The sequence below is a fragment of the Mesoplodon mirus genome (genome assembly GCF_964341445.2).
Source record: "Mesoplodon mirus genome assembly, chromosome: 16".
Lineage (NCBI taxonomy): Eukaryota > Metazoa > Chordata > Mammalia > Artiodactyla > Ziphiidae > Mesoplodon > Mesoplodon mirus.
Genome location: NC_138992.1, coordinates 20450141 through 20476719, shown reverse-complemented (window position 1 = coordinate 20476719; position 26579 = coordinate 20450141). Strand labels below are relative to the sequence as shown.

At 43.4% G+C, this 26579-nt stretch overlaps 1 protein-coding gene across 1 annotated transcript in view; it reads right to left on the bottom strand.

Annotated features, from left to right (window-relative positions):
• EXT1 (exostosin glycosyltransferase 1) overlaps nucleotides 1-26579 on the bottom strand; it is a 312007-nt gene that overhangs the window by 6342 nt on the left and 279086 nt on the right. Inside the window, exons 5-9 of the mRNA XM_082601832.1 lie at nucleotides 23315-23447; nucleotides 20782-20900; nucleotides 19193-19288; nucleotides 12667-12756; nucleotides 7394-7554 (exon numbers count right to left, since the gene is read on the bottom strand). Coding sequence (XP_082457958.1) covers nucleotides 7394-7554; nucleotides 12667-12756; nucleotides 19193-19288; nucleotides 20782-20900; nucleotides 23315-23447 — 599 coding nt within the window. The remainder of the gene's footprint in view (nucleotides 1-7393; nucleotides 7555-12666; nucleotides 12757-19192; nucleotides 19289-20781; nucleotides 20901-23314; nucleotides 23448-26579) is intronic.

Genomic DNA, 26579 nt, shown 5'->3' with positions numbered 1-26579 from the left:
GCCACCAGGGAGGCCCTATATATATTTTTTAATTTATTTATTTTATTTATTTTTGGCTGCGTTGGGTCTTTGTTGCTGCACGCTGGCTTTCTCTAGTTGCAGCGAGTGGGGGCTACTCTTCATTGAGGAGCATGGGCTCTAGGCACGCACGTCTCAGTAGTTGTGGCTCGCGGGCTCTAGAGCGCAGGCTCAGTAGTTGCAGCGCACGGGATTAGTTGCTCCACTCCATGTGGGATCTTCCTGGACCAGGGCTCAAACCCGTGTCCCCTGCATTGGCAGGCGGATTCTTAACCACTGCACCACCAGGGAAGCCCCTCTCTTAATATATTATAGAATTATTATGTATATTGCCTCTCCCCTTGTTAGAACACAAAACCTGTATGGGCAGATAATTTTTTTCCTGTTTTACTCAGCGGTAAATCCTAAGCACCTAGAACAGTGTTGGAGGTGCTCAGTTAAGCGTTTACTTTGTTGTTCTTCTACACAGTCACTCAATACACCCTGAGTACGTCTCCACACCTCAGAGTCACTGAAGATGCTGCTCTACCATAGTTTCTAAAGATGCCATAAGCCAAGAGGTTTTACTGATTTCAAAGATACACGTTGGCCACATCAACAGAATTGAAATGGGGATTTTCCAAACTAATTTCCATTAAGGTTGTTAACAAGATTTGGCCCAAGTTCCCATCTCTGCAGCAGCCAGAAACTAATATAAAAAGCAATACAGGACTTCCGGGTAAGATGGCGGAAGAGTAAGACGCGGAGATCACCTTCCTCCCCACGGATACACCAGAAATACAGCTACACGTGGAACAACTCCTACAGAACACCTACTGAACGCTGGCAGAAGACCCCAGACCTCCCAAAAGGCAAGAAACTCCCCACATACCTGGGTAGGGCAAAGCGGAGAGATCCCCACACAGAGGATCAGTGCCGAGCGGCACTCACCAGCCCGAGAGGCTTGTCTGCTCGCCCGCCGGGGCGCGCAGCGCTGGAAGCTGAGGCTCGGGCTTCGGTCAGAGCGCAGGGAGAGGACTGGGGCTGGCGGCGAGAACTCAGCCTGAAGGGGGCTAATGTGCCACAGCTAGCCGGGAGGGAGTCCGGGAAAACTCTGGAGCTGCCGAAGAGGCAAGAGACTTTTTCTTCCCTCTTGGTTTCCTGGTGCGCGAGGAGAGGGGATTAAGAGTGCTGCTTAAAGGGGCTCCACAGACGGGCGCGAGTCGCGACTGAAAGCGCGGAGCCCAGTGACAGGCGTGGGACGCTGGGGCTGCTGCTGCCGCCGCCAAGAAGCCTGTGTGCGAGCGCAGGTCACTGCCCACACCGCCCTTCCGGGAGCCTGTGCAGCCCGCCACTGCCGGGGTCCCGGGATCCAGGGGCGGCTTCCCTGGGAGAACGCACGGTGCGCCTCGGGCTGGTGCAACGTCACGCCGACCTCTGCCGCTGCAGGCTCGCCCCACACTCCGTGCCCCTCCCTCCCGCCCGGCCTGAGTGAGCCAGAATCCCCGAAGAGGCTGCTCCTTTAACCCTGTCCTGCCTGAGCGAAGAACAGACGCCCTCTGGCGACCTACACGCAGAGGCGGGGCCAAATCCAAAGCTGAGACCCAGGAGCTGTGAGAACAAAGAAGAGAAAGGGAAACCTCTCCCAGCAGCCTCAGAAGCAGCGGATTAAAGCTCCACAATCAACTTGATGTACCCTGCATCTGTGGAATACATGAATAGACAACACATCATCCCAAATTGAGGAGCCAGGAGTCAGTGCTGTGCCTCTGAGGTGGGAGAGCCAACTTCAGGACACTGGTCCACAAGAGACCTCCCAGCTCCACATAATATCAAACGGCAAAAATCTTCCAGAGATCTCCATCTCAACACCAGCACCCAGCTTCACTCAACGACCAACAAGCTACAGTGCTGGACACCCTAAGCCAAACAACTAGCAAGACAGGAACACAACGCCACCCATTAGCAGAGAGGTGGCCTAAACTCATAAAAAGTCTGCAGACACCCCAAAACACACCACCAGACGTGGACCTGCCCACCAGAAAGACAAGATCCAGCCTCATCCACCAGAACACAGGCACTAGTCCCCTCCACCAGGAAGCCTACACAACCCACTAAACCAACCTTAGCCACTGGGGACAGACACCAAAAACAACGGGAACTACGAACCGGCAGCCTGCAAAAAGGAGACCCCAAACACAGTAACATAAGCAAAATGAGAAGACAGAAAAACACACAGCAGGAGAAGGAGCAAGATAAAAACCCACCAGATCTAACAAATGAAGAGGTAATAGGCAGTCTACCTGAAAAAGAATTCAGAATAATGATGGTAAAGATGATCCAAGATTCTATTTCCCAGATCCAAAATCTTGGAAATAGAATAGACAAAATGCAAGAAACAGTTAACAAGGACCTAGAAGAACTAAAGATGAATCAAGCATCGATTAAAAACACAATACATGAAATAAAAAATACTCTAGATGGGATCAATAGCAGAATAACTGAGGCAGAAGAACGGATAAGTGAGGTGGAAGATAAAATAGTGGAAATAACTGCTGCAGAGCAAAATAAAGAAAAAAGAATGAAACGAACAGAGGACAGTCTCAGAGACCTCTGGGACAACATTAAACGCACCAACATTCGAATTATAGGGGTTCCAGAAGAAGAAGAGAAAAAGAAAGGGACTGAGAAAATATTTGAAGAGATTATAGTTGAAAACTTCCCTAATATGGGAAAGGAAATAGTTAATCAAGTCCAGGAGGCACAGAGAGTCCCATACAGAATAAATCCAAGGAGAAATACGCCAAGACACATATTAATCAAACTGTCAAAAATTAAACACAAAGAAATCATATTAAAAGCAGCAAGGCAAAAACAACAAATAACACACAAGGGAATCCCCATCAGGATAACAGCTGATCTCTCAGCAGAAACTCTACAAGCCAGAAGGGAGTGGCAGGACATAATTAAAGTGATGAAGGAGAAAAACCTGCAACCAAGATTACTCTACCCAGCAAGGATCTCATTCAGATTTGATGGAGAAATTAAAACGTTTACAGACAAGCAAAAGCTGAGAGAGTTCAGCACCACCAAACCAGCTTTACAACAAATGCTAAAGGAACTTCTCTAGGCAAGAAACACAACAGAAGGAAAATACCCACAATAACGAACCCAAAACAATTAAGAAAATGGGAACAGGAACATACATATCAATAATTACCTTAAATGTAAATGGACTAAATGCTCCCACCAAAAGACACAGAGTGGCTGAATGGATACAAAAACAAGACCCATATATATGCTGTCTACAAGAGACCCGCTTCAGACCTAGAGACACATACAGACTGAAAGTAAGGGGATGGAAAAAGATATTCCATGCAAATGGAAACCAAAAGAAAGCTGGAGTCGCAATTCTCATATCAGACAAAATAGACTTTAAAATAAAGACTACTAGAAGAGACAAAGAAGGACACTACATAATGATCAAGGGATCGATCCAAGAAGAAGATATAACAATTGTAAATATTTATGCACCCAACATAGGAGCACCTCAATACATAAGGCAAATACTAAGAGCCATAAAAGGAGAAATTGACAGTAACACACTCATAGTAGGGGACTTTAACACCCCCCACTTTCACCAATGGACAGATCATCCAAAATGAAAATAAATAAGGAAACACAAGCTTTAAATGATACATTAAACAAGATGGACTTAATTGATATTTATAGGACATTCCATCCAAAAACAACAGAATACACATTTTTCTCAAGAGCTCATGGAACATTCTCCAGGATAGATCATATCTTGGGTCACAAATCAAGCCTTGGTAAATTTAAGAAAATTGAAATTGTATCAAGTATCTTTTCCGACCACAATGCTATGAGACTAGATATCAATTACAGGAAAAGATCTGTAAAAAATACAAACACATGGAGGCTAAACAATACACTACTTAATAACGAAGTGATCACTGAAGAAATCAAAGAGGAAATTAAAAAATACCTAGAAACAAATGACAATGGAGACACGACGACCCAAAACCTATGGGATGCAGCAAAAGCAGTTCTAAGAGGGAAGTTTATAGCAATACAATCCCACCTTAAGAAACAGGAAACATCTCGAATAAACAACCTAACCTTACACCTAAAGCAATTAGAGAAAGAAGAACAAAAACATCCCAAAGTTAGCAGAAGGAAAGAAATCATAAAAATCAGATCAGAAATAAATGAAAAAGAAATGAAGGAAACGATAGCAAAGATCAATAAAACTAAAAGCTGGTTCTTTGAGAAGATAAACAAAATTGATAAACCATTAGCCAGACTCATCAAGAAAAAAAGGGAGAAGACTCAAATCAGTAGAATTAGAAATGAAAAAGGAGAAGTAACAACTGACACTGCAGAAATACAAAAGATCATGAGAGATTACTATAAGCAACTCTATGCCAATAAAATGGACAACCTGGAAGAAATGGACAAATTCTTAGAAATGCACAACCTGCCAAGACTGAATCAGGAAGAAATAGAAAATATGAATAGACCAATCACAAGCACTGAAATTGAAACTGTGATAAAAAATCTTCCAACAAACAAAAGCCCAGGACCAGATGGCTTCACAGGCGAATTCTATCAAGCATTTAGAAGAGCTAACACCTATCCTTCTCAAACTCTTCCAAAATATAGCAGAGGGAGGAACACTCCCAAACTCATTCTACGAGGCCACCATCACCTTGATACCAAAACCAGACAAGGATGTCACAAAGAAAGAAAACTACAGGCCAATATCACTGATGAACATAGATGCAAAAATCCTCAACAAAATACTAGCAAACAGAATCCAACAGCACATTAAAAGGATCATACACCATGATCAAGTGGGGTTTATTCCAGGAATGCAAGGATTCTTCAATATATGCAAATCAATCAACGTGATACACCATATTAACAAATTGAAGGAGAAAAACCATATGATCATCTCAATCGATAAAGAGAAAGCTTTCGACAAAATTCAACACCCATTTATGATAAAAACCCTGCAGAAAGTAGGCATAGAGGGAACTTTCCTCAACATAATAAAGGCCATATATGACAAACCCACAGCCAGCATCGTCCTCAATGGTGAAAAACTGAAACCATTTCCACTAAGATCAGGAACAAGACAAGGTTGCCCACTCTCACCACTCTTATTCAACATAGTTTTGGAAGTTTTAGCCACAGCAATCAGAGAAGAAAAGGAAATAAAAGGAATCCAAATCGGAAAAGAAGAAGTAAAGCTGTCACTGTTTGCAGATGACATGATACTATACATAGAGAATCCTAAAGATGCTACCAGAAAACTACTAGAGTTAATCAATGAATTTGGTAAAGTTGCAGGATACAAAATTAATGCACAGAAATCTCTGGCATTCCTATATACTAATGATGAAAAATCTGAAAGTGAAATCAAGGAAACACTCCCATTTACCACTGCAACAAAAAGAATAAAATATCTAGGAATAAACCTACCTAAGGAGACAAAAGACCTGTATGCAGAAAATTATAAGACACTGATGAAAGAAATTAAAGATGATACAAATAGATGGAGAGATGTACCATGTTCTTGGATTGGAAGAATCAACATTGTGAAAATGACTCTACTACCCAAAGCAATCTACAGATTCAATGCAATCCCTATCAAACTACCACTGGCATTTTTCACAGAACTAGAACAAAAAATTTCACAATTTGTATGGAAACACAAAAGACCCCGAATAGCCAAAGCAAACTTGAGAACGAAAAATGGAGCTGGAGGAATCAGGCTCCCTGACTTCAGACTATACTACAAAGCTACAGTAATCAAGACAGTATGGTACTGGCACAAAAACAGAAAGATAGATCAATGGAACAGGATAGAAAGCCCAGAGTTAAACCCACGGACATATGGTCACCTTATCTTTGATAAAGGAGGCAGGACTATACAGTGGAGAAAGGACAGTCTCTTCAATAAGTGGTGCTGGGAAAACTGGATAGGGACATGTAAAAGTATGAGATTAGATCACTCCCTAACACCATACACAAAAATAAGCTCAAAATGGATTAAAGACCTAAATGTAAGGCCAGACACTATCAAACTCTTAGAGGAAAACATAGGCAGAACACTCTATGACATAAATCAGAGCAAGATCCTTTTTGACCCACCTCCTTGAGAAATGGAAATAAAGACAAAAATAAACACATGGGACCTAATGAAACTTAAAAGCTTTTGCACAGCAAAGGAAACCATAAACAAGACCAAAAGACAACCCTCAGAATGGGAGAAAATATTTGCAAATGAAGCAACTGACAAAGGATTAATCTCCAAAATTTATAAACAGCTCATGCAGCTCAATAACAAAAAAACAAACAACCCAATCCAAAAATGGGCAGAAGACCTAAATAGACATTTCTCCACAGAAGATATACAGACTGCCAACAAACACATGAAAGGATGCTCAACATCTTTACTCATTAGAGAAATGCAAATCAAAACTACAATGAGATATCATCTCACACCAGTCAGAATGGCCATCATCAAAAAATCTAGACACAATAAATGCTGGAGAGGGTGTGGAAAAAAGGGAACACTCTTGCACTGCTGGTGGGAATGTGAATTGGTACAGCCGCTATGGAGAATGGTATGGAGGTTCCTTAAAAAACTACAAATAGAACTACCATATGACCCAGCAATCCCACTACTGGGCATATACCCCGAGAAAACCATAATTCAAAAAGAGACATGTACCAATATGTTCATAGCAGCCCTATTTACAATAGCCCGGAGATGGAAACAACCTAAGTGTCCATCATCGGATGAATGGATAAAGAAGATGTGGCACATATATACAATGGAATATTACTCAGCCATAAAAAGAAATGAAATTGAGCTATTTGTAATGAGGTGGATAGACCTAGAGTCTGTCATACAGAGTGAAGTAAGTCAGAAAGAGAAAGACAAATACTGTATGCTAACACATATATATGGAATTTAAGAAAAAAAAAATGTCATGAAGAACATAGGGGTAAGACAGGAATAAAGACACAGACGTACTAGAGAATGGACTTGAGGATATGGGGAGGGGGAAGGGTAAGCTGTGACAAAGTGAAAGAGCGGCATGGACATATATACACTACCAAACGTGAGGTAGATAGCTAGTGGGAAGCAGCCGCATAGCACAGGGAGATCAGCTTGGTGCTTTGTGACCGCCTGGAGGGGTGGGATAGGGAGGGTGGGAGGGAGACGCAAAAGGGAGGGGATATGGAAACATATGTATATGTATAACTGATTAAATTTGTTATAAGGCAAAAAATTAAAAAAAAAAAAAATAAAAAAAAAAAAAAAAAAAAAAAAGCAATATAAGATGACGTCCAAACTCCTCACTTGTGGTAAAGAGCAGCTCCCGTCAACACCATGGAGTAGTCGTTCGTCCACTTGGACGTGTAGCCCCACCGCTCCTTCGAGTTGTCCCAGAAATGGCTGCGTGCAGGGTACCCTACAATCCTCTCGGGGAAGCTCTGCCACACGGTGAACGCAAAATCCACCTGCAGGCAGAACACAAGCCAAACAAGCAATCAACGGTGTTAACAAATGTCAACAAAACATCACCTTCCCCCTGCTAATTCGTAATGTGAAATCCCGGGACTGTTGCGAAACATTAATTCCATGTCTTCATCAGCAAATTAAACTGACTGCTTGACATTTGGCCCCATAATTATGCACATTTTAATGTTTTCTGTTAAAGAAACTTCAGATTAGTGTGGAAATGAAAGAAGGAAAAAAAATACTTTGGTGGATATGTCCTTTAGAAATCCAGTCTACCCAAGCTAAAAAGTCAAAAAATCAGTTGCTTCCCCCACAACCTCCAAAAGATAAGTGACCACTGATTGATGGGAGGCATAAATGCATCTGTTTTATAAATAGGAGCAGATTTTCTATATACATCTACAGTATGAATATAGAGCATACATCATCACCAGCACACAGCAAAGCCAGAGTGACAAATCAAAGCATCCACTTAAGAGCCAGAGAAAAGATGTTTAAAAAGCACGCAGGTTCTAACAGGAATACAAAGCAGATATCATCAAGAACAGTAATTCAGGCCTCTCAGGTGTGAAGATGCTCAGTGCATCTTAGAAAACACATCCATAGTGAAAAATCACTAGGAATAAGTAGGGACAGGCCAAGATTATTTTTAAAGGAAATGCAGTGAAATGATTTCCTAATGCTCAAAATAACCCAAAGCAGGTACTTCTGAACCTGCTACAAACTAACCTGTGTAATTAGCAAATAGTCTGTTTTCAAATGTATAAACTCACTTTTGACTTTCTATGATTCTTTGATGAATGACACATAAAACAACATACAGAAAGTAAAAACAAAACAAACCCCCCCAAAAAAACCCAGTAACAGCAAACCACCATATAATGGTCATAATTGTGTAATGCTTATAATACAACAGGCATGGTTGTAAGAACTTACATATTTTAACTCATTTCATCCTCACTGTAACCCTGTGAAGTAGGTCATTTTAGAGTGTCCAGTTTACAGAGAGGGAAGCTAAGGATATGGAGGTTCAAATAATTTTTCTGAGTTAGTAAGTGGCAGAGTCAAGATCTGAACCCAAGCCATCTGGTTTCAGATTTGGTGTGTACTGTTATCACAGCTTCCCTTCTAGCTCTGTTGCTACAGTGTTGAAAACAATTTATCTTATACAGGTTACACACGCACCCAACAACCTTTGCCCTATCTCTTCTTGATAAGCAATGCAAACGGAATTTTCATTTATTCCACAGATATTTCAAGTCTTGGCACTGTGATGGTGGCTGGGTGGCTGAGTGATGTTGGCAAGTCCAGTTCCTGACCTCCCAGGGGTTCAAAAGCAGAGCAAATAACTGTGCGCAATAGCCCAAAGGTGGAAACAACCCAAATGCCATCAACTCATCAATAAATAAACCAAACATGGTATATCCATTCAATGGAATATTATTCAGCTATAAAAAGGAATGAAACACTGATGCGTATGCATGCCACGACATGGACAGACCTTGAAAACATTATGCTGAGTGAAAGAAGCCACACACAAAAGGCCCCATATTGTGTGATTCCACTTACAACAAGTGTCCAGGATACACAAATCCATAGACACGGAAAACAGATGGGTGGTTCCAAAGGATAGGGACTGGCTGATGAATGGATACAGGGTTTCCTTTTTGGGTAAAGAAAATGTTTCAGAGTGAAGTAGAGGTCATAAGCATACAACACTGTGAAGGTATTAAATGCCACTGAATCGTACACTTGAAGATGGTTAATTTTATGCTATGTGCATCTTACCTCCATTACAAGACAAAGCAAATAAGCCTAGATCAGTATTTCCCAAGCTTTCACCATATGCATAACCATCATCGCTCCTTTTCCCACATTCCCACCACATATTCGATAACTTAGTTAATATTTTTCTTTAAACAGTGTACTCTTTTTTTTTTTTTTTAAGCCTCATCCTAGGTAAACATGTCAGTGAAATCCTAGGTTTGGGAAGCACTGGCCTGGGTGATCTGGAAGGGTCCTTTTATCTCTGAATTCTTGGGGCTTAGTTAGAAGACATGATTTTTGTAAACAGCCATGAATTTAAATTTTTATGGAGATTTAGTTTGGTGCCCTGACTCAAGATAAGAAAGCCTTAACAATATAGCTTTTTCCCCAAAGCTATAATACCTGGGGGGAAAAAAGTAGGGTGTTGGGACACACATTAAGGAAGGTGGTGGGGTAAGGGGCGTCTCAAAGTTAAAAGATAGCAGGGGAGTGGACGGTATTTGCCAAAAAACTGAAAGTAGGTCGTGATAACCTGCACATCATCACTGGCGTTCAATACTAATGGTGCCAACTGATGGGATAGTACATTATGCAGCCCGTCGTCAAAGAATCAGCCTGGCTGTCAGCACTCTCTGGCGTTTTCCATTATCCTCTGAAAAGGAGACGCATACACCGATGGGGTGTTTTCATCACATGAATTCCTTACTATCTCAAAGCCATTTCAAGTCATTTCAAAGCAACTCAAAAGTAAATTCCAATAAAACTACGATTCTTGCGATAGTTCTGCTTTCACGCAGCTCATTAACACATCAAAGGAGGCAAAGGTCAGCTTATGGCCTCTTCTCTTAAAAACTAACATCGGTTTTCTTTTGAGACTTTGAAGCAACCCAGATAAATGTAAATAACTATAAACCAACTCTATCTAATACCCTTTATAAGACACTGTTTAAAAATCTATCCTTAATACTACAGAGAGGCATTTAAACAAGCTAAGAATCCTTAGAGAGGAAATAAAATGAAACAACATCTATTCACCTAAAAAAAAAGAGAAAAGAGAAACCCTTGTCCTCCACGTCAGGCAACACGACTGCTCCACTGTTCAGCCAGAAAAGTAAACAAACCAGACGGCCAGCCTCTTAAATTTCCATCAACCCACACTGACTTCTAATTGCCCCACAGACAGCACAAGTTCTTCCCAGCATGCACTGAGAGGCTGCAATTGCTATTCTCTGAAAAGAAATTCACCAGCACGCGGCTACATCACAGCAGCTGAAGGTTATTTCACCGTGGGACAGACAGAAACAAATCTGAGGGTGAGATCAATTGCTCTATGCCCAGCGGAAGATGAGAGAGCCATCAATGCTTCAGGTCATAGGGTAACGATTCAGGTATATGCTGTAGTCTTGACTATACGTTTCACGTGGCAACGTGCTGCCTTTCCTCTGTTTGCTCTCCGGGATCCACTCTCCGATCTTTTTGCCACGCCCCACGCCTGAGACAATGGAACTCTGTGGACGGCATAACCTGGCCATCCTTGCCAGCTGGTGGCCGACTGGGTTAGGTCAATGGGAGTTGCTGGCAGGAACATGGAGGTGGGACAGAGAGAGGACAGTATTTCTCCCCTGCTCCCCACCCCAGCTTTGGCCCCAGAGTTCTGGTAGGTGCCACACCCCTCCATGGTCATAGCTCTTGTAGGGCAGCTTCTTCTCCCTAGTTCCCCCTCTCAGGGACACCAGAAACACTGTTGCCTTCCTTCACTTCTTCAGGCCTAGAAGTAGGAGCTGCTTCCAGCTCGTGCCACTCCCCAGGTGCCTCTCCCTCTCCTGTGACTTCCTTTAACCCCACTCACCTCCCTAAGTCATACTAAATCCCTTCATTGGAGTCACCTGATTTGAACTGTTTGCTGCCAGGACTCTGGCGGCTACAGGCAGGAACTGTGGAATCAAAGTACCTGGCAGAGACCAGAACAAAGACATCCCTCAATAAATACTTGTTGAATGAATTTGCTCCGGGGATGCCAGCCTCCATTGCAGGAAGCAGGAGAAAAACGCAGGCTGGAGCGACCCGTTCCTTGTCTTCCACTGCAGTCATTCCCTCTGAACGTTAAGCATCTCCCCCCTTCCCCCCACCGCTTTCTCCTGCCGACTCACACGTGACACAACTGGCTGTGTGCTCACACTTTAATCTGCGCAGCACGCACCCCTCAACATCACTCATTCACCAAGTATTTATAGAGCTTTGGCTGCATAGAAAGCCTTTGACCAAGGGGAGGCCCAGGGCATTTTGTCCTGGGGTGATTTTGGTTGCCCTTACACAGAACGTCTGCTCATCTCCATTTGATGGAAACCGGAAGCATCCATGGAATTTGAAGAGACACAGAGACCGCTAGCCCAAGCTACCATGAGTCCTGGCTATGTGGGCAGCAAGCCATTAGAATCAGACTGGCATCCAGGAAAACGCCTGCTGGTTAAGTGTCGACATTTAAATTGAAAAGAAAATGATTATGAATAAAAAGGAATAAAAGAAGGGGACCAGGATAAGTAGCTAAGTCTCCAAGCTTTTTAGCAGCTACCATGAATAATGTATTTGCGATCTACTACATTTTTGTGTAACTGTCTTTGGTCCCCTCTACGGTTTTAAGTGCGGTTTCAGAGATCAATACTCATTCGAGTTGTAAAAATTGGTTTTCTAGCATAGCTATCTTTCCTCTTCTCTCCCTCCCCCTCACACATTGCTCTGTGCAATCTTATTTTTGGCACAAATACCTGAACATCTGAAATAGCAGGGATCTCCATCTCAGCCTTCAAGTGAAACCGTTTGCTCTCGTGTGGGTTGATGAAAATGCACACTTCCAACCAAGATGGAAAAGCTGCCTTTAGAACCCAGAATAGTGTTCCCCAACAGAGTCAACACACGCCCACACAGGCGTTAGAAGAATCAGGAAAGATGGGCTCCCAGAGCGTGGTTTCAAGAAAATGCTACACAGGTGCCCCTGCCCGCCTCCCCTGGGTCCCACTGCACACCTGCCTGCACCTGCACTGTTTAAAAACAAACAAACAAACAAAAAACAAAAGGAGGGCAGGATGGAGGGGTGAGGTGAGGCACAGCCTTGCAAATGAGGAAGCGATTAGCAGAGGAAACAAAGGGGAAAATGCTCTCATCAGGGTGCCAGGTGGCGGCAAGGTGCTCACAGGAACCGGGTTGATTCAAACCGACTCTGCAGGAAGTTTTGAAAACCGTTTTGGGCTTGGCCAAGGCAAGGGCAAAAGAGACGCCGCCGGCACCTTGGGGTTTGAGGCGACTGCCCGCAGGGTCCTCCGCCCCTCCTTGCTGAGGCTGCTTACCTCCGTGGTTGAAAGCACAGTGTCCTCGTCAAGGCTGAGCACGGCGTCTGTGATGATGTTGTCATAGGGCAGAAAACGGCTGCTCATAACCTGGGAGGCGGGGGAAAGCAGGCAGGAGGGAAGGAATCGGGGAGAAGAGAGGTAAATGGATAGTCTTGTTTTCAGGAAAAGTTCCCCCATCGTCATCTTCACAAAGGATGCTCCACCACCATGTCACCTCTCAACATAGAAGGCTTCCATTTCCCATCTGTGGAGACTCATTTGGTTCTACCATTACTGGGCACCTACTGTGTACAGACACCTTGCTAGTCGAAGGGAGTACAGAGGTGAGTAAGATACATTCTCTGTCTTGGAGGAGTTCATAGTCTGCAGGGAGACCAAGATGACCAAGAGAACAAGACGCGAATGATCAGTGCTCGCCTGATACGAGAAATGCCGGGAGACCAGAGGATGCAGCAACCAGCTGCTTGGAAGAGCAACGAAAGCCTCAGAGTCACGTTGAATCAGGACCCTGATGGCTAGGAATCCACTGGGGATAAATAGAAATGAGGCCTAAAAGACAGAGGGCTCAGTAGATGCAAAGGCACAGAGGGGAGAGCCAGCCCTCTGAGGCCAGGGAAGAGTGGATGGACGGAGCAGTGATTCCAAGTGTGGGACACACACCACTGGAAGGCCAGGTCATTTTAGGAGGTGCAGAGACAAACATATAAAAATTCTACTCTTGGGCTTCCCTGGTGGCGCAGTGGTTGAGAGTCCGCCTGCTGATGCAGGGGACACGGGTTCGTGCCCCAGGTCTGGGAAGATCCCACATGCCGCGGACCGGCTGGGCCCATGAGCCATGGCCGCTGAGCCTGCGCATCCGGAGCCTGTGCTCCGCAATGGGAGAGGCCACAACAGTGAGAGGCCCGCGTATCGAAAAATAAAAAAAAATTCTACTCTTTATTAATTTTAGCTCAGAGAAGCAAAAATATATACACATATATATTAGTAGCTATAGCAATAAAAGGTACTAGTAGAGTCATTCAAAAATAGTTTCATTAAAGTGAAAAGTAAGCTGATTTAAAGAAAAATACTAAACAATAGAACACATGGTCCATGGGTTTAGGAAAATTGTGAAGGTTATATAAAGTTTGGGCAGCACCAGGATAAGGCATGGTGAGGTGAGTGTACGTGTGTGTGTGTGTCTGTGTGGGTGTGGGTGTGGGTGGTGAGGGTTTGGGGGATGAGGGGATCAGTTGAAACACTGAGACCGAAGAGACTACCCTATGACAGTCCCAGCATGAACTTCTGTGTTGACGTTTCTGTAGAATACCTAATAAGACTGATGATATAAGAATAACTAACATTTTTTAAAACATTTACTCCGTGTCAGGGAATGTTCCAAGTTCTTATTTATTTATTTAGGCTGTGCCGGGTCCTAGTTGCAGCACGCAGGATCTTCATTTTGCGCCACGCGGGATCTAGTTCCCCGACCAGGGATCGCACCTGGGCCCCCTGTATTGGGAGCGCGGAGTCCTACCCACTGGACCACCAGGGAAGTCCCGGAAATGTTCCGAGTTCTTTATGTACATCATCTCATCTCATCTGTGTAACCACCCCGTTTTATAGGGGAGACAACTAAGGTACAGAAAGCTTGTGTCTTGCTTCGGATGGACCCACCGGCACGCCATCCCAGATGGTGTGAGTCTACAGAGCACGTCAGCCCTGTGCTGTACCTGTCTCGGGGCCGAAAGGACCTCAAGACTGACTGTGGGCACACATGGCAGTCTCCCATTCACCACTTCCTCTGGAGGGTACATTAACTGTCGTGCATCCTCTCTCAATTCCTACGCGGAGACTGAGAGAGGAGACACTTGCCATCAACTTTCAAGGCACAAAGGCCAGGGAATGAAGCAGCTGGATGCTAGAGACAAAGGGAAAAGGGAGGCACTTAGCCCGGCTGCCAAGGCTCACAAATCTAAGGACCCCTCCCCACAGCCCCCCAAAGAAGCCCAAGCTATATCTATATCGGGGAGCCAGCTTATCCGCAAGCCTCATCTCAGATTTGGTTTACATGCCGGAGAAGCTACTGGAGGGCTCACATCATTAAAGGGTGGAAAATGCCCCCTAGAACCCATCTGTGGGAGCTCAAGGGATACACCTACACTCCCGGCTCTGCTCCTACACATCTGCCACCTGGGTCAAGTGGTTTTTTCTCTCTCTCTGTCTTCCAAACTAAAATACAAAAGCGATCAGCAACCCCCTATACACAGGGCTCAGAAATCTCAGCCTGAAGCAATTCTCCTGACACTGTTTACATGTCCACTAACTAAGGCAGAAGTTATTAGTTGCCAGCTTAGCGATGCCCTGACCTTTCCCTTGTTAAGCCTACAGGGGAGAGCTGCAGAGACAAGGCCTATAAATTCAAAATAGAATTTTCCAGCCAAAGCAGCAAACACATCAATTTTAAACTCAAGGCTAGACATGGAAATTTAAAATGCGGAAGGAGGAGGACATATGACTTCTTTCCCCGTTATGGGCCCAACCACTGGGTTTAAAAGGATCCATTTCCTTTTTCTGAACTTGCTTCATCAATAAGAGTTAAGAGCCCATAAGTCAGCCACTTCTAAATCTAGTGTAGAAACTAGAGGCTCTCTTTCAAATACCCTGCCTCAGCTACGTTCCAAAAGTTCAGTGGATTAGCATGAAAGGAGCCAATGTACTTACAAAGTCAATCCTGAGGGAGCTGGGTTTTCCTTGTTAGCTCACTTAAGAAATACTTAGCTACCATGTAACAGCCCAAACTCTTCTAGAATGAACAAACACAACGAGGAAATGACCTAGGCTCAAGAAGTTCCCTGTCTCGTAGGGAAGATAAGAAATGTTCATAAGTAATAATACAAAGCACAATAAGAGCTGACATTTTTCAAGCACCTACCATGTGCATCCACACTCCTAAGCAGCAATACATTTACATGTACAGTGTCAAACCATTTGATCCTTTTAGCTAACCTGTTAGGTGTTATGATTTCTTCCATTTACTGAAGGAGGGATTGAGGCACACAGAATGAAATAACTTGCCTTAGGTCACATAGAGGAAGTCTGACCCCAAAGCCCATAATACAAACCATCACTTTACAATGCCCCCCGCCCAGAAGAGGAGCTGACATTTACTGAATCCTGAGTGTATAACAGGTACAGGGCTGAGCACCTGTGATGCAGTATCTCATTTCATCATCAAAATGGGCCCAAGTCTTAGCCCAGGTGCCCTAGAATAGAGAGTCTAAGGCAAGACTTAAGTGCAAATGCTTTACCAGGTGGTGCAGTCCCAATGAGGGAAAAGGAACCACATGACCCACTGGATTCATTGGTGAAGGTGAAGTCTAGGACTCAACGAATGGCCAGAAGCCCAGACATAAATACGGCTGGGAGAATGGGAGGTATCTTATAAGACACACCTGATAAAGCCTACAAGAAAGGTACTATTATTATCATCATCATCTTAGAAATAAAGAAACTGGGATGACTAGCTGGGAATGAGAGTATAAAATCAATCAATGAGTCTGTGCATAAAAATGCAATACTAACCATAGGAGTCAGAATGGCTCCCAGTCGGTCGGTCCGAATGGATCCTATTTGAATATCCTGACATATTCAGAGAGAGACTTATCTACCAGAAGGAGATCTAGTCACCCATGGAAGCATAAAAAAAACAAATAATTTCCAAGTTCAAAGTGAAGAGAACCCATCTGAACACTGTTCAGGGCCTCAGGCATTGGAACTGGGGAGACAGATATGTGGGGTTATAGGCAGGAGATTTTTCTGTGCCAGTCCCTTTTGTGAAACCATACCTATTGGTGAGATGAATTCATAAGGGTAAGACCGATGCCAACAGGCACGTGATTATTCTCATTAAGTGCTTACCAATCAGCTCTCTGATAACATAGCTTGACTCCAGTCCTATGAAGGCTGTGACTGTATCTGTCACACTCACCACTGCATTTCCTCATGTTACCCAGCACACAGTAGGCAGCTTACACTGGAACTCAATAGATAATGCATGGATCACCTTGTCCACGCACGTGACCGTTACAGTTCTCAGTGCATCCTGTTGAACTATATGAAATGGCCACTTGTAGCCACCCAAACGATGATTTCAAATGGTGCAATCTAATACCTTGGTCATTCTTATTCTGGCTCAAAGAGGGTTTACTTAGTGTGAGACAATCTCTCATGACCTAACTCTGGGGACTGACGGAGGAAGTCTCTTAGATGACAATTTCAGTGTCATTTAATAGAGACTAATTTCCTCACAGTGGATAAGATCTACAAGAAAGCCACCAGCAGAAGCTTGAGAAAAAAGAATTCACCTCTGGCAGCAAAGAGTGGAAGATATTTCAAAGAGGAGGGCGCGGGCTTCCCTGGTGGCGCAGTGGTTGAGAGTCCGCCTGCCGAGGATCCCTCGTGCAGAGGAGCGGCTGGGCCCGTGAGCCATGACCGCTGAGCCTGCGCGTCCGGAGCCTGTGCTCCGCAACGGGAGAGGCCACAACAGTGAGAGGCCCGCGTACCGCAAAAAAAAAACCAAAGAGGAGGGAGCATGTGAACCAGGGCTTAAAGAATATATGGGAATTTCAATAACAGAAATGAACAGTTGAGGAAGGATGGTCAAGACTCATAGCAAATGGGAAAGACAACACTTAGGGGTAGGAAGGGACACAGTGCTGTTAACTGTGATGAAATCCATAGAGGAAAAGCAATGAGAGAGAAGACTGGGAAGGCCGGCTGAGGCCAGATTATACACAGCCTCTGATGTTAATTGAAAGCATTAGCAAAAAGACTCCCTTAAGGGCCATGAGATGATTAAGAAGATCATTCTGTTCTAGGCAAAATGAACTGCAGGAGGGAAGCAGGGGCCAGCTAGGCAGCCAGCACCCCTGAGAGTCTCTGATGGACACCTCAAAACAAAAGTAAGGTGGAAATGTCCTTTTTAAGATAAATGTTACGAAGAACCACTATTCTCAAAGACACAACCGACTCAGATTAATCAGCTGAGCAAACGTGATGCATCACCACCACCATCAGCAGCCTCATCTTCAACCTCATCACGTCCAGAAAGATTATCACTGCCAGGCCCTGAATTTATTTACTCCTCATAGTAACCCATGTGGTATGTGTTATTATTTCCATTTTGTAGATGATGAAACTGAGGCTCAGAGAAGGAAGGTATAGTCAGGGTCACATATCTTCTAAAGAGTTAGTATTAGGACCCAATTCAAAAGCCTACAGCTGTCACTATGGAAAACAGTATGGAGGTTTCTTAAAAAACTAAAAATATAGCTGCCATATGATCCAGCAATCCCACTCCTGGGCATATATCCAGATGAAACTGTAATTCAAAAGGATACATGCATCTCTATGTTCATAGCAGCACTATTCACAATAGCCAAGACATGGAAAAAACCTAAATGTCCATCAACACATGACTGGATAAAGATGTGATACACGTGTGCACGCGTGTGTGCACACACACACACACAATGGAATACTACTCAGCCATTAAAAAGAATGAAATAATGCCATTTGCAGCAATATGGATGGACCTAGAGGTTATCATACTAAGTGAAGTCAGTCAGAAAGAAGAAAACAAATACCATATGATAACACTTACAAGTGGGATCTAAAATATGACACACGGACTTCCCTGGTGGCGCAGTGGTTAAGAATCCGCCTGCCAATGCAGGGGACACGGGTTTGATCCCTGGTCCCGGAAGATCCCACATGCCACAGAGAAACTAAGCCCGTGCGCCACAACTACTGAGCCTGCGCTCTGGAGCCCACGAGCCACAACTACGGAGCCTGTGTGCCACAACTACTGAAGCCTGCGCTCTAGAGCCCATGCTCCACAACAAGAGAGAAGCCACCGCAGTGAGAAGCCTGCACACCGCAACGAAGAGTAGCCCCCGCTTGCCGCAACTAGAGAAAGCCCACGTGTAGCAACAAAGACCCAACACAACCAAAGATAAATAAATAAATATCTTTAAAAAACTTTAAAAAAAAAGGACACAAATGAACTTATCTACAAAACAGAAATAGACTCACAGACATAGAGAACAGACTTGTAGTTGCCAAGAGGGAGGGAGGTAGAGGAGGGAAGGAATGGGAGTTTGGGATTAGCACATGCAAACTATTATTTATAGGATGGATAAACAACAAGGTCCTACTGTATAGCACAGGGAACTATATTCAATTTCTGTGATAAACCATAATGGAAAAGAATATGAAAAAGAATATATTTATGTATAGTTGAGTCATGTTGCTGTACAGTAGTAATTAAAACATTGTAAATCAACTAGACTTCAATAAAATAAAAAAAAAATAGCCTATGGCTGTCAAAGCAGAGGACATTCAGAGACAGGTCTGGTTTTGGAAAAACAGTCCAGGCCAGCACTTCCCAGGAGGAAGACGGCTAAGACCAACACCCATGGTGCCCCACTGAAGACACAAAGATTCCACACTGATTCCACAGTGAAGTCCCCTCTGGTCCTACCTTGCTTTCTCCTTCAATCACGATGACAGGCACGGCAGTGGCAGGCCAGCGGTGTTTGGCTGGGAGAGGCTTGTCACAATTCCATAGAACTATGATCTGAAAGGGACAGGGGGTCATGAGATGGCTTGGTAAGGCTAGATTTACATAGGCCTCCAACCCAAAGTTTCTTCTTACAGACAGAGAGAGAGGAGATGGGGATATAAACAAGGCAGGATGGCAGACCTCAAAACTGAATTTAAAGTGAGTCCACTCCACTCTGTACACCTGAAACTAACACAAGATTGTAAATCAACTATCCTCCAATAAAAATTAAAAAAATAAAAGCGAGTCCACTCCTATACAACCCTCAGAACCCCCTCACTCTTAACAACCAAAGAGAGGGGACAAAAGGAGTAACTTAAGGAAAACTGTGTCAAGGGGGTAGGACAAAGCTGGGGAGGAAAGAAGTCATTTCAGGGTTGCTGGTTTTTAACAAATTGTTTTCCTGAATTCTGATGTGTTATGATGACGAGTAAGATAACAACCCTGATCCAACTGAATAAAAATGCACACTGAACGTGTGCTATGCATTCACGCTACACCAGGCAACATGGGAGAAAGAAGAGAATTCAAGATAGGACTGGCGTGAGCTCATGTTCTGGATTCTCCAGGATGGCTGCTGATTTCCTGTGATCCTGTGATTTCCAATAAAAACGACATTTAGCTCCAAAATGCATACTTCCACGTGATTCCATTCTTTTGTCGTGTGTAAACCTTCTTGTGTAATTTACAATTCAGAAGAACCACCATTAAGAGTACGAGAGCGATACTAATTTGGAAAACATTATTACCATAGGTATCATCTTCCTTTCCCAATTTTATAATTAGTCACGGTGGCCGTGAAAGAAAAGTTGACGCCTCCTGACACCAACGAATTGGTTTCTGCTGTGGAAACTTAGTTTTCTGTGGCCTTTCTGATGTTCCTTTATCACTGACACGTAAAAATGAAATAATGTGCCTATGTATTCTTTTTTTTTTTTTTTTTTTTTTGCTGTACGTGGGCCTCTCACTGCTGTGGCCTCTCCCGTTGCGGAGCACAGGCTCCGGACGCACAGGCCCAGCGGCCATGGCTCACGGGCCCAGCCGCTCCGCGGCACATGGGATCCTCCCAGACCGGGGCACGAACCCGTATCCCCTGCATCGGCAGGCGGACTCTCAACCACTGCGCCACCAGGGAGGCCCGCCTATGTATTCTTTAAAGAGTGTATTGGTATATATCGGGTTGGCCAAAAAGTCCGCTCAGGTCTTTCCGAAAGATGTTAGAAGAACCCAGATGAACTTTTGGGCCAACCTAATATTTAACTTTATCCCAGGGCCAAGATCTCTTTGTAACCCACCCCTTACCTGTACCAGATTTCACTTCCAAGAACCTCTAAGCTGATGAAAAGGGCGTAACGAGGCGTGACAAAGGAAAGGGGAGTAACGGGGCCCGACGTGAGAGGAGTCCCCGGGGGGTCACAGTGTGTAGCCAGGAAGGAAGGGGGAGGGCTGGGGGTCTCTGGTCCACTGAGCAGGAGGGGGCAGGCACCATGGTCAACACCGCCACTCACCTGAGCACAGTACTGGGATCTGGCTGCAGCCACAAGGAGTTTCAACACTGGCTGGGACTGAGAGACCAGGGGGGTCACCGCGTGGATGACTGCAGTGAATTTGGAGGGGGGCTTTAAACCTGAAACAGAAAGGGCAGAGAGGCCTGATGAAGCACTGAAAAACAAGACTTAGGAAATTAGTCCTCTCTGCTCCACCGCCCCGCCCTGGAGCTGATGTTCCCTTCTAGTGTATTTTTCCTCTGCCTCTTGTGTCCTGACCGAACAAAAACAAGGTGAAAAGCTCCTAGTTAACTGCTGCCTGAGTCTAGGGAGCTGGATGATTTACAGTTCAATGCCCATTTCCAGATTCTTCCTTTGATAGTCGTTTCCTTCCTCCCTTGGGGATGCATCTTTGATCTCCCTTCTGCTTCTTAGGCACCCAAAGTCTAATTACGCACACACGCCACTACTCACCACTCTCTACCCAAGAAGGGGTCTAACTCTAGTTACTTACGTCTTAGGATGGATTTTTGTAAACGTGCTCTCTCTTCCAGGATATTTGCATCTGTCTTACTCTTAATTGTATAGTTAAGGGGTTTTTGCCTGATGGATACTATTTCAGATAATAACTAGCAAGTGGTAAAGGTTAAAAGAACAACATCCAGAGCGTGAGTGTCTATGTCTGAAGCTCAGGTCCACCACTGAAGGGTGGTGGGGTCCTGGAAAAAGTACTTAACCCTCTGTGCTTCCACAGCTGTGAGATGGGGCTGATAGCAACAGTATCAAAGTTATAGAGTTGTTATGAGCATTAAATTAAATGAGTTAATGCACACAGAGCACTTAGAACGGGACCTGCAGACAGCAAGTACTCAGCACGAGCTTCCCGCTATCAGAATCACCATCACCACTGTGTCAGAGTAGAAGCTGCTCTACGCCCAAGAATCTCTTCTTTGTGTACCAGTGACACAGCCTAGAGGAAAAGTATGTGCTCCAGACCTCTGCCAACTGTGCGCTCTAAGGCCCGAGATGGAAAGGTACTATAAATGTACAAAAGAACAACTGCCACCAAAGAGAAAGCAGTGAGATGGCTTCTCCCGCAAAATGAGTTTTTCCATGAGAACCCACTAAGAAATTGGAGACAGGTTAAAAAGGCTCCTAAGGGCTTCCCTGGTGGCGCAGTGGTTGGGAGTCCGCCTGCCGATGCAGGGGACGCGGGTTCGTGTCCCAGTCCGGGAAGATCCCACATGCCGCGGAGCGGCTGGGCCTGTGAGCCATGGCCGCTGAGCCTGCACGTCCGGAGCCTGTGCTCCACAACGGGAGAGGCCACAACAGTGAGAGGCCCGCGTACCGCAAAAAAAAAAAAAAAAAAAAAGGCTCCTAAAACTTCATTAGTGTAGAGCCACTAATTTCACATTTTAGTACTTTAAAGATGAACAAGACAGTGCAGGGACATTCAAGTTAAGCTTGGGTAGTGACTGGATAAAGGTAAGAATCAGACTATATATATCTCAAAGGATTATACGAACATTTTGCAGGGCAAATTATACCATCCGACTAGTACTTTAATTGCATGTTAGAAAGAAGCTAGCTTTCCCACTATCTAGATACACATTCAAGGCTTTGCCAAGTAAGAAGAATAAATATGATGGAGGGAGTTCCCTTTTTTAGCAGTAAGGACAAGTCAGTGCTTTAAGACTTTCCTCTAACAGTTTAAGAAGCATCAATTACACACTTCTAATGTGCTAACTCTGCTAACTCCACACAAAAATCAGGAGTCTTTTTGCCATATCGACCTGAAAGATGCTTTATTATCCCAGGGTTTCTCAAATTTGGAACTATGAATGAGGAGAAGTGTCCAAGAGGTTACTAACACCAGAGCGAACGGGGCTCCAAATACGTCTATATCTATGGTGGTAACGGCCTTTTGCAAAGCTTCGTCCCCTCTGCTAGTTCCCTTTTCCCCATAATGACTAGACTAAAAGCTGCTTGAGAACAGGGCTTGTATCTTCTTTGACTTTTTATTTCTACCACCTAGCATTGCATTAACATGGCCCAGAAGAGGAGCATAATAAATGTTGAATGAAATGACTACGTTTCTCCCCTATTATATATTCTTAAATCATTTTCCTTTCCGTTTATTAGTTTGATTTTTCTTTGGTCTGAGACAGAGAAGTTGGGATTGTGGAGAAAAAAAAAAAGTAGGGAGAGCTCTCCTAGCTCCATTTTATATAAGATGCGACTTAAAATTATAGTGAACCCATTGTCATGTTCAAAATGATCTGTAATTTGGGAAGCCTATTTCTCAAAAAGAAATGACTCTGCTAAATGTAAAGTACAGCGGCTCAGGTAAGAAAGGAGTTTTTCACTTTGCAATGCTCTGCTGGATTTATAATTCTTGACCTTGATACACCGTTTAGGACAGGGCTCTAGAAAGCAGTCTCCAACACAGGATGTTACAAAGACACTGCGCTGGAATCGAAAAATCAAGGGACTTTAGTTCTGGATGACACCTGGCGGGTAAACCAGAATAGCTCCCTGGAAGGCACTCACTTACCTAAATTAGCATAGTAGTAAGGGAAATCTCCCAGATAAGATGAATACTGTGGTAGGACGAACAATCCTCCAGGATGTTTGTTCCATATTAAACTGTTACGGGATATGTGCTTGAATATTCTGTCCTGAATAATCTAGAAAATGAAAACATGGCACATGGTGAGAGGAGACTGACAGTATCAGATGAGGAACACAGTCAATCCAAATTTGAGGGCTGATGGCACTCAAAGTAGTGAGTCTCCTCCCCCACCCCCAACCTGATTCTTCACTGAAACAACCCGATTCTTCACTGATTCTGACACAGAGCGACAGAGCAATGGAAAAGAGTGAGAGAGAGAGAGAGAGAGAGAAAGAGATGAATAATGGCTAATCCAGTTTCCTAATTAAACTGCAGTTTCACCATAAATTCTATCTTGTCTTTCTATAATAAGTCCACGCTCATGTCAAATTAGAGTGTGTAGAGAGTGTCCCTGATGGCTGAGATGTAGCAGTGCTTCCAGAGCCACATCAGGAAGATCTGTTCTCAGGACACAGAGACGTCCATATAGAGACTGAGCTGGGAGCATATGGAAGGCACGGCACATTCCCGAAGCAGCTGAGGTTTTGATCTGTTCCTTTAATTCAGGAGGCAGATTTATTTGCTTGACATATCTTATTGTCCTTTCAAATTCAAGTGTAGGACTTTGGGGTACTAGTTAGCTGAAGTTTTTCTACCTTTCATCTCAAAAAGTAGTGACTTAACAATTGCTCAAAACATCCGACATAACAGGACAAGCACCATGGCATATGGAGAGTAATGACAGCCAAGCTAGTTCATTAGCTTCTTTGGACTTGAAGACCTTGCAGATCATTAAATTCTACATTTAGAGTCAAACATTCTCCCATCCCGAATCATTTGTCAGATGAATGTGATTAGTCCACTTTACAGTGGACTTTCAAACTCTTGTAATTATACCATCCACTCATTAAGATATGATTTGGCAAATAATTAACTTGATACAGAATTTCATGTTTTCAGCAATTTTTTTGTACTTAAAAAAAAAAAGCCTGGCATATATCTTTAGAGATTTAAAACCTAAATCATCATTTTCCAGGTCCCCATTTAATGCAATGTGATTTTAAGTACAGACCATTTTAAATGGAGTTGTATTATTTGCTAAGGTTATTACCACCCTCATCTCATCCCACATGGTGACTAGACAAGTAATAAAATCAGCTGCATTTATCTTTGCAAACCTTATTGTGTTTATATTTCTTAATGAGAGAGAAGGAAGCAAGGAGGAAATGTAGAAGAACTCAAATATCTTAGTTCAATGATTTCTGCATTTTCTCTTTTCCCCAGATCAAAACTGCTCATTTTATATGGATTGGCAGAGGTTTCTAATTAGGGGAAGATTTTAGGAACCTTGCTCAAGTGTTAATGTTTGCTCTTTGTGGTTCAACAGAAATGTGTTAAAATTGTTAAAATTGTCTAGGCATTAATTGTAAGAAAATTGTCATGGTTGTGAAGGGTTTTTACATGGCTAGCAATTTCACTTTGTACACCATTTATTCCAGTTTTTAATTATTTGTACCTTCCAATTCTACTGTCTACTTATTTTCCTTTATAGGTTTTCATTTAGATCCTCCCTTTTTTTGCTTTCCAAATTTATGTCTCTTCTAGCATGTGGTTGCTTAAATAAGTTTGGATATCAAGACACAGAAAACATTGACAATGGATGGTGTCATAAATCCGACTTACATACAAGTGACATGGAACTCAGAGATGTCACAAATTGGGTCCCTATTCACTTTGGGTCTCTGGGTGGTGTGATTCTCAATGTCATTGACTCTTTTTGATTCAGTATCACAACATTTCATCTTTTTGAAGTCAAGTATATGATAAGTTATAGTATTCCTCTGAAGTATCAAAAAGCATTTTATATTCTCTTCAAACAGGGCAATATCAGCAGAGGTATAAGAGCAATAGCAAATGTTGAATTTAACTCAGGTCAAGCAATTGGCCACCTTTATGACTTACTATCCTCATACGTAATAAGCAGTAAAATATCACATTAATTATAACAACGTTTCAGAATCTGTTAGGAAAAGTTGCCTAAATCTTCATACTTAAGACTTGATTTTTTAAAAAAATCTCATTCCTGTGTTCATTTTCTAGGCATGGATTTTTCCATTTCTATTTTTACACAGCTATACTATCACAGATATTATATATTATAGATCTTTCCATACTATTAATAGCATTCATGGTTTACTTATCCTAAATGTCCAATAGTGCAATTACTTCCATGCAAAGCAATGAACATATTTATGAGTTAAAACTTTCCACATTTAGGACCAATGCTTTAGGATTTTGTCAAAGGGTATGAACACTTTAAAGGCTGTTCATATGTATTACCAAATGTCTTTCTGAAAGGTTGATATCAATTTGCCTTACCAAAAGATTGACAGAGTATGGATCTCATTTCACCAAATAGAAAGGTCATTTTGTCCCTCTCCTAATGTCCAATTCTCCCTATTGCTACACTGGACAGCTCCCAGGAGCCTTTCAGGGCCCTTAGTACTCACTCTCAAATGCTGTGAACAAAGACATCATATTGAAACGTTGGACACTATAAAGAAAATCAACACATACATACACGCAAACACAGGCACAAAAAATTTACACAAAATTTTTTTCCTTACAGCCCCAAATGGCACCCTCAATAAGGCTGATATTTCTTATTAACACGAATTCAAAGGGAAGAATGACAGGCTCCTTATTTTTCATTTTTATGTGCCATCTATTTTTAAAATAATGGACAATTGATTATAGGTTCCAGTCATTCTAGGTGGCCTTGACTCTGTCTTTTTTTTTTTTTTTTTTTTTTTTTTTGCGGTACGCGGGCCTCTCACTGCTGTGGCCTCTCCCGTGGCGGAGCACAGGCTCCGGACGCACAGGCCCAGCGGCCATGGCTCACAGGCCCAGCCGCTCCGCGGCATGTGGGATCTTCCCAGACCGGGGCACGAACCCGTGTCCCCTGCATCGGCAGGCGGATTCTCAACCACTGCACCACCAGGGAAGCCCTGACTCTGTCTTTTGACCAATACACTGTTGCCTAATACATGCAGCACTACCATATGCCACCTCATTCCAAACCAAAGCAAAATCTCCTATTTCTATTCTCTCACTGATTTTAAACTTTCATTATACAATAGCATCGATAATACTACGGTCTGAATGTGCGTATGGTTAGATAAGTGAAGAGAGAAACAGAGAACCCTTC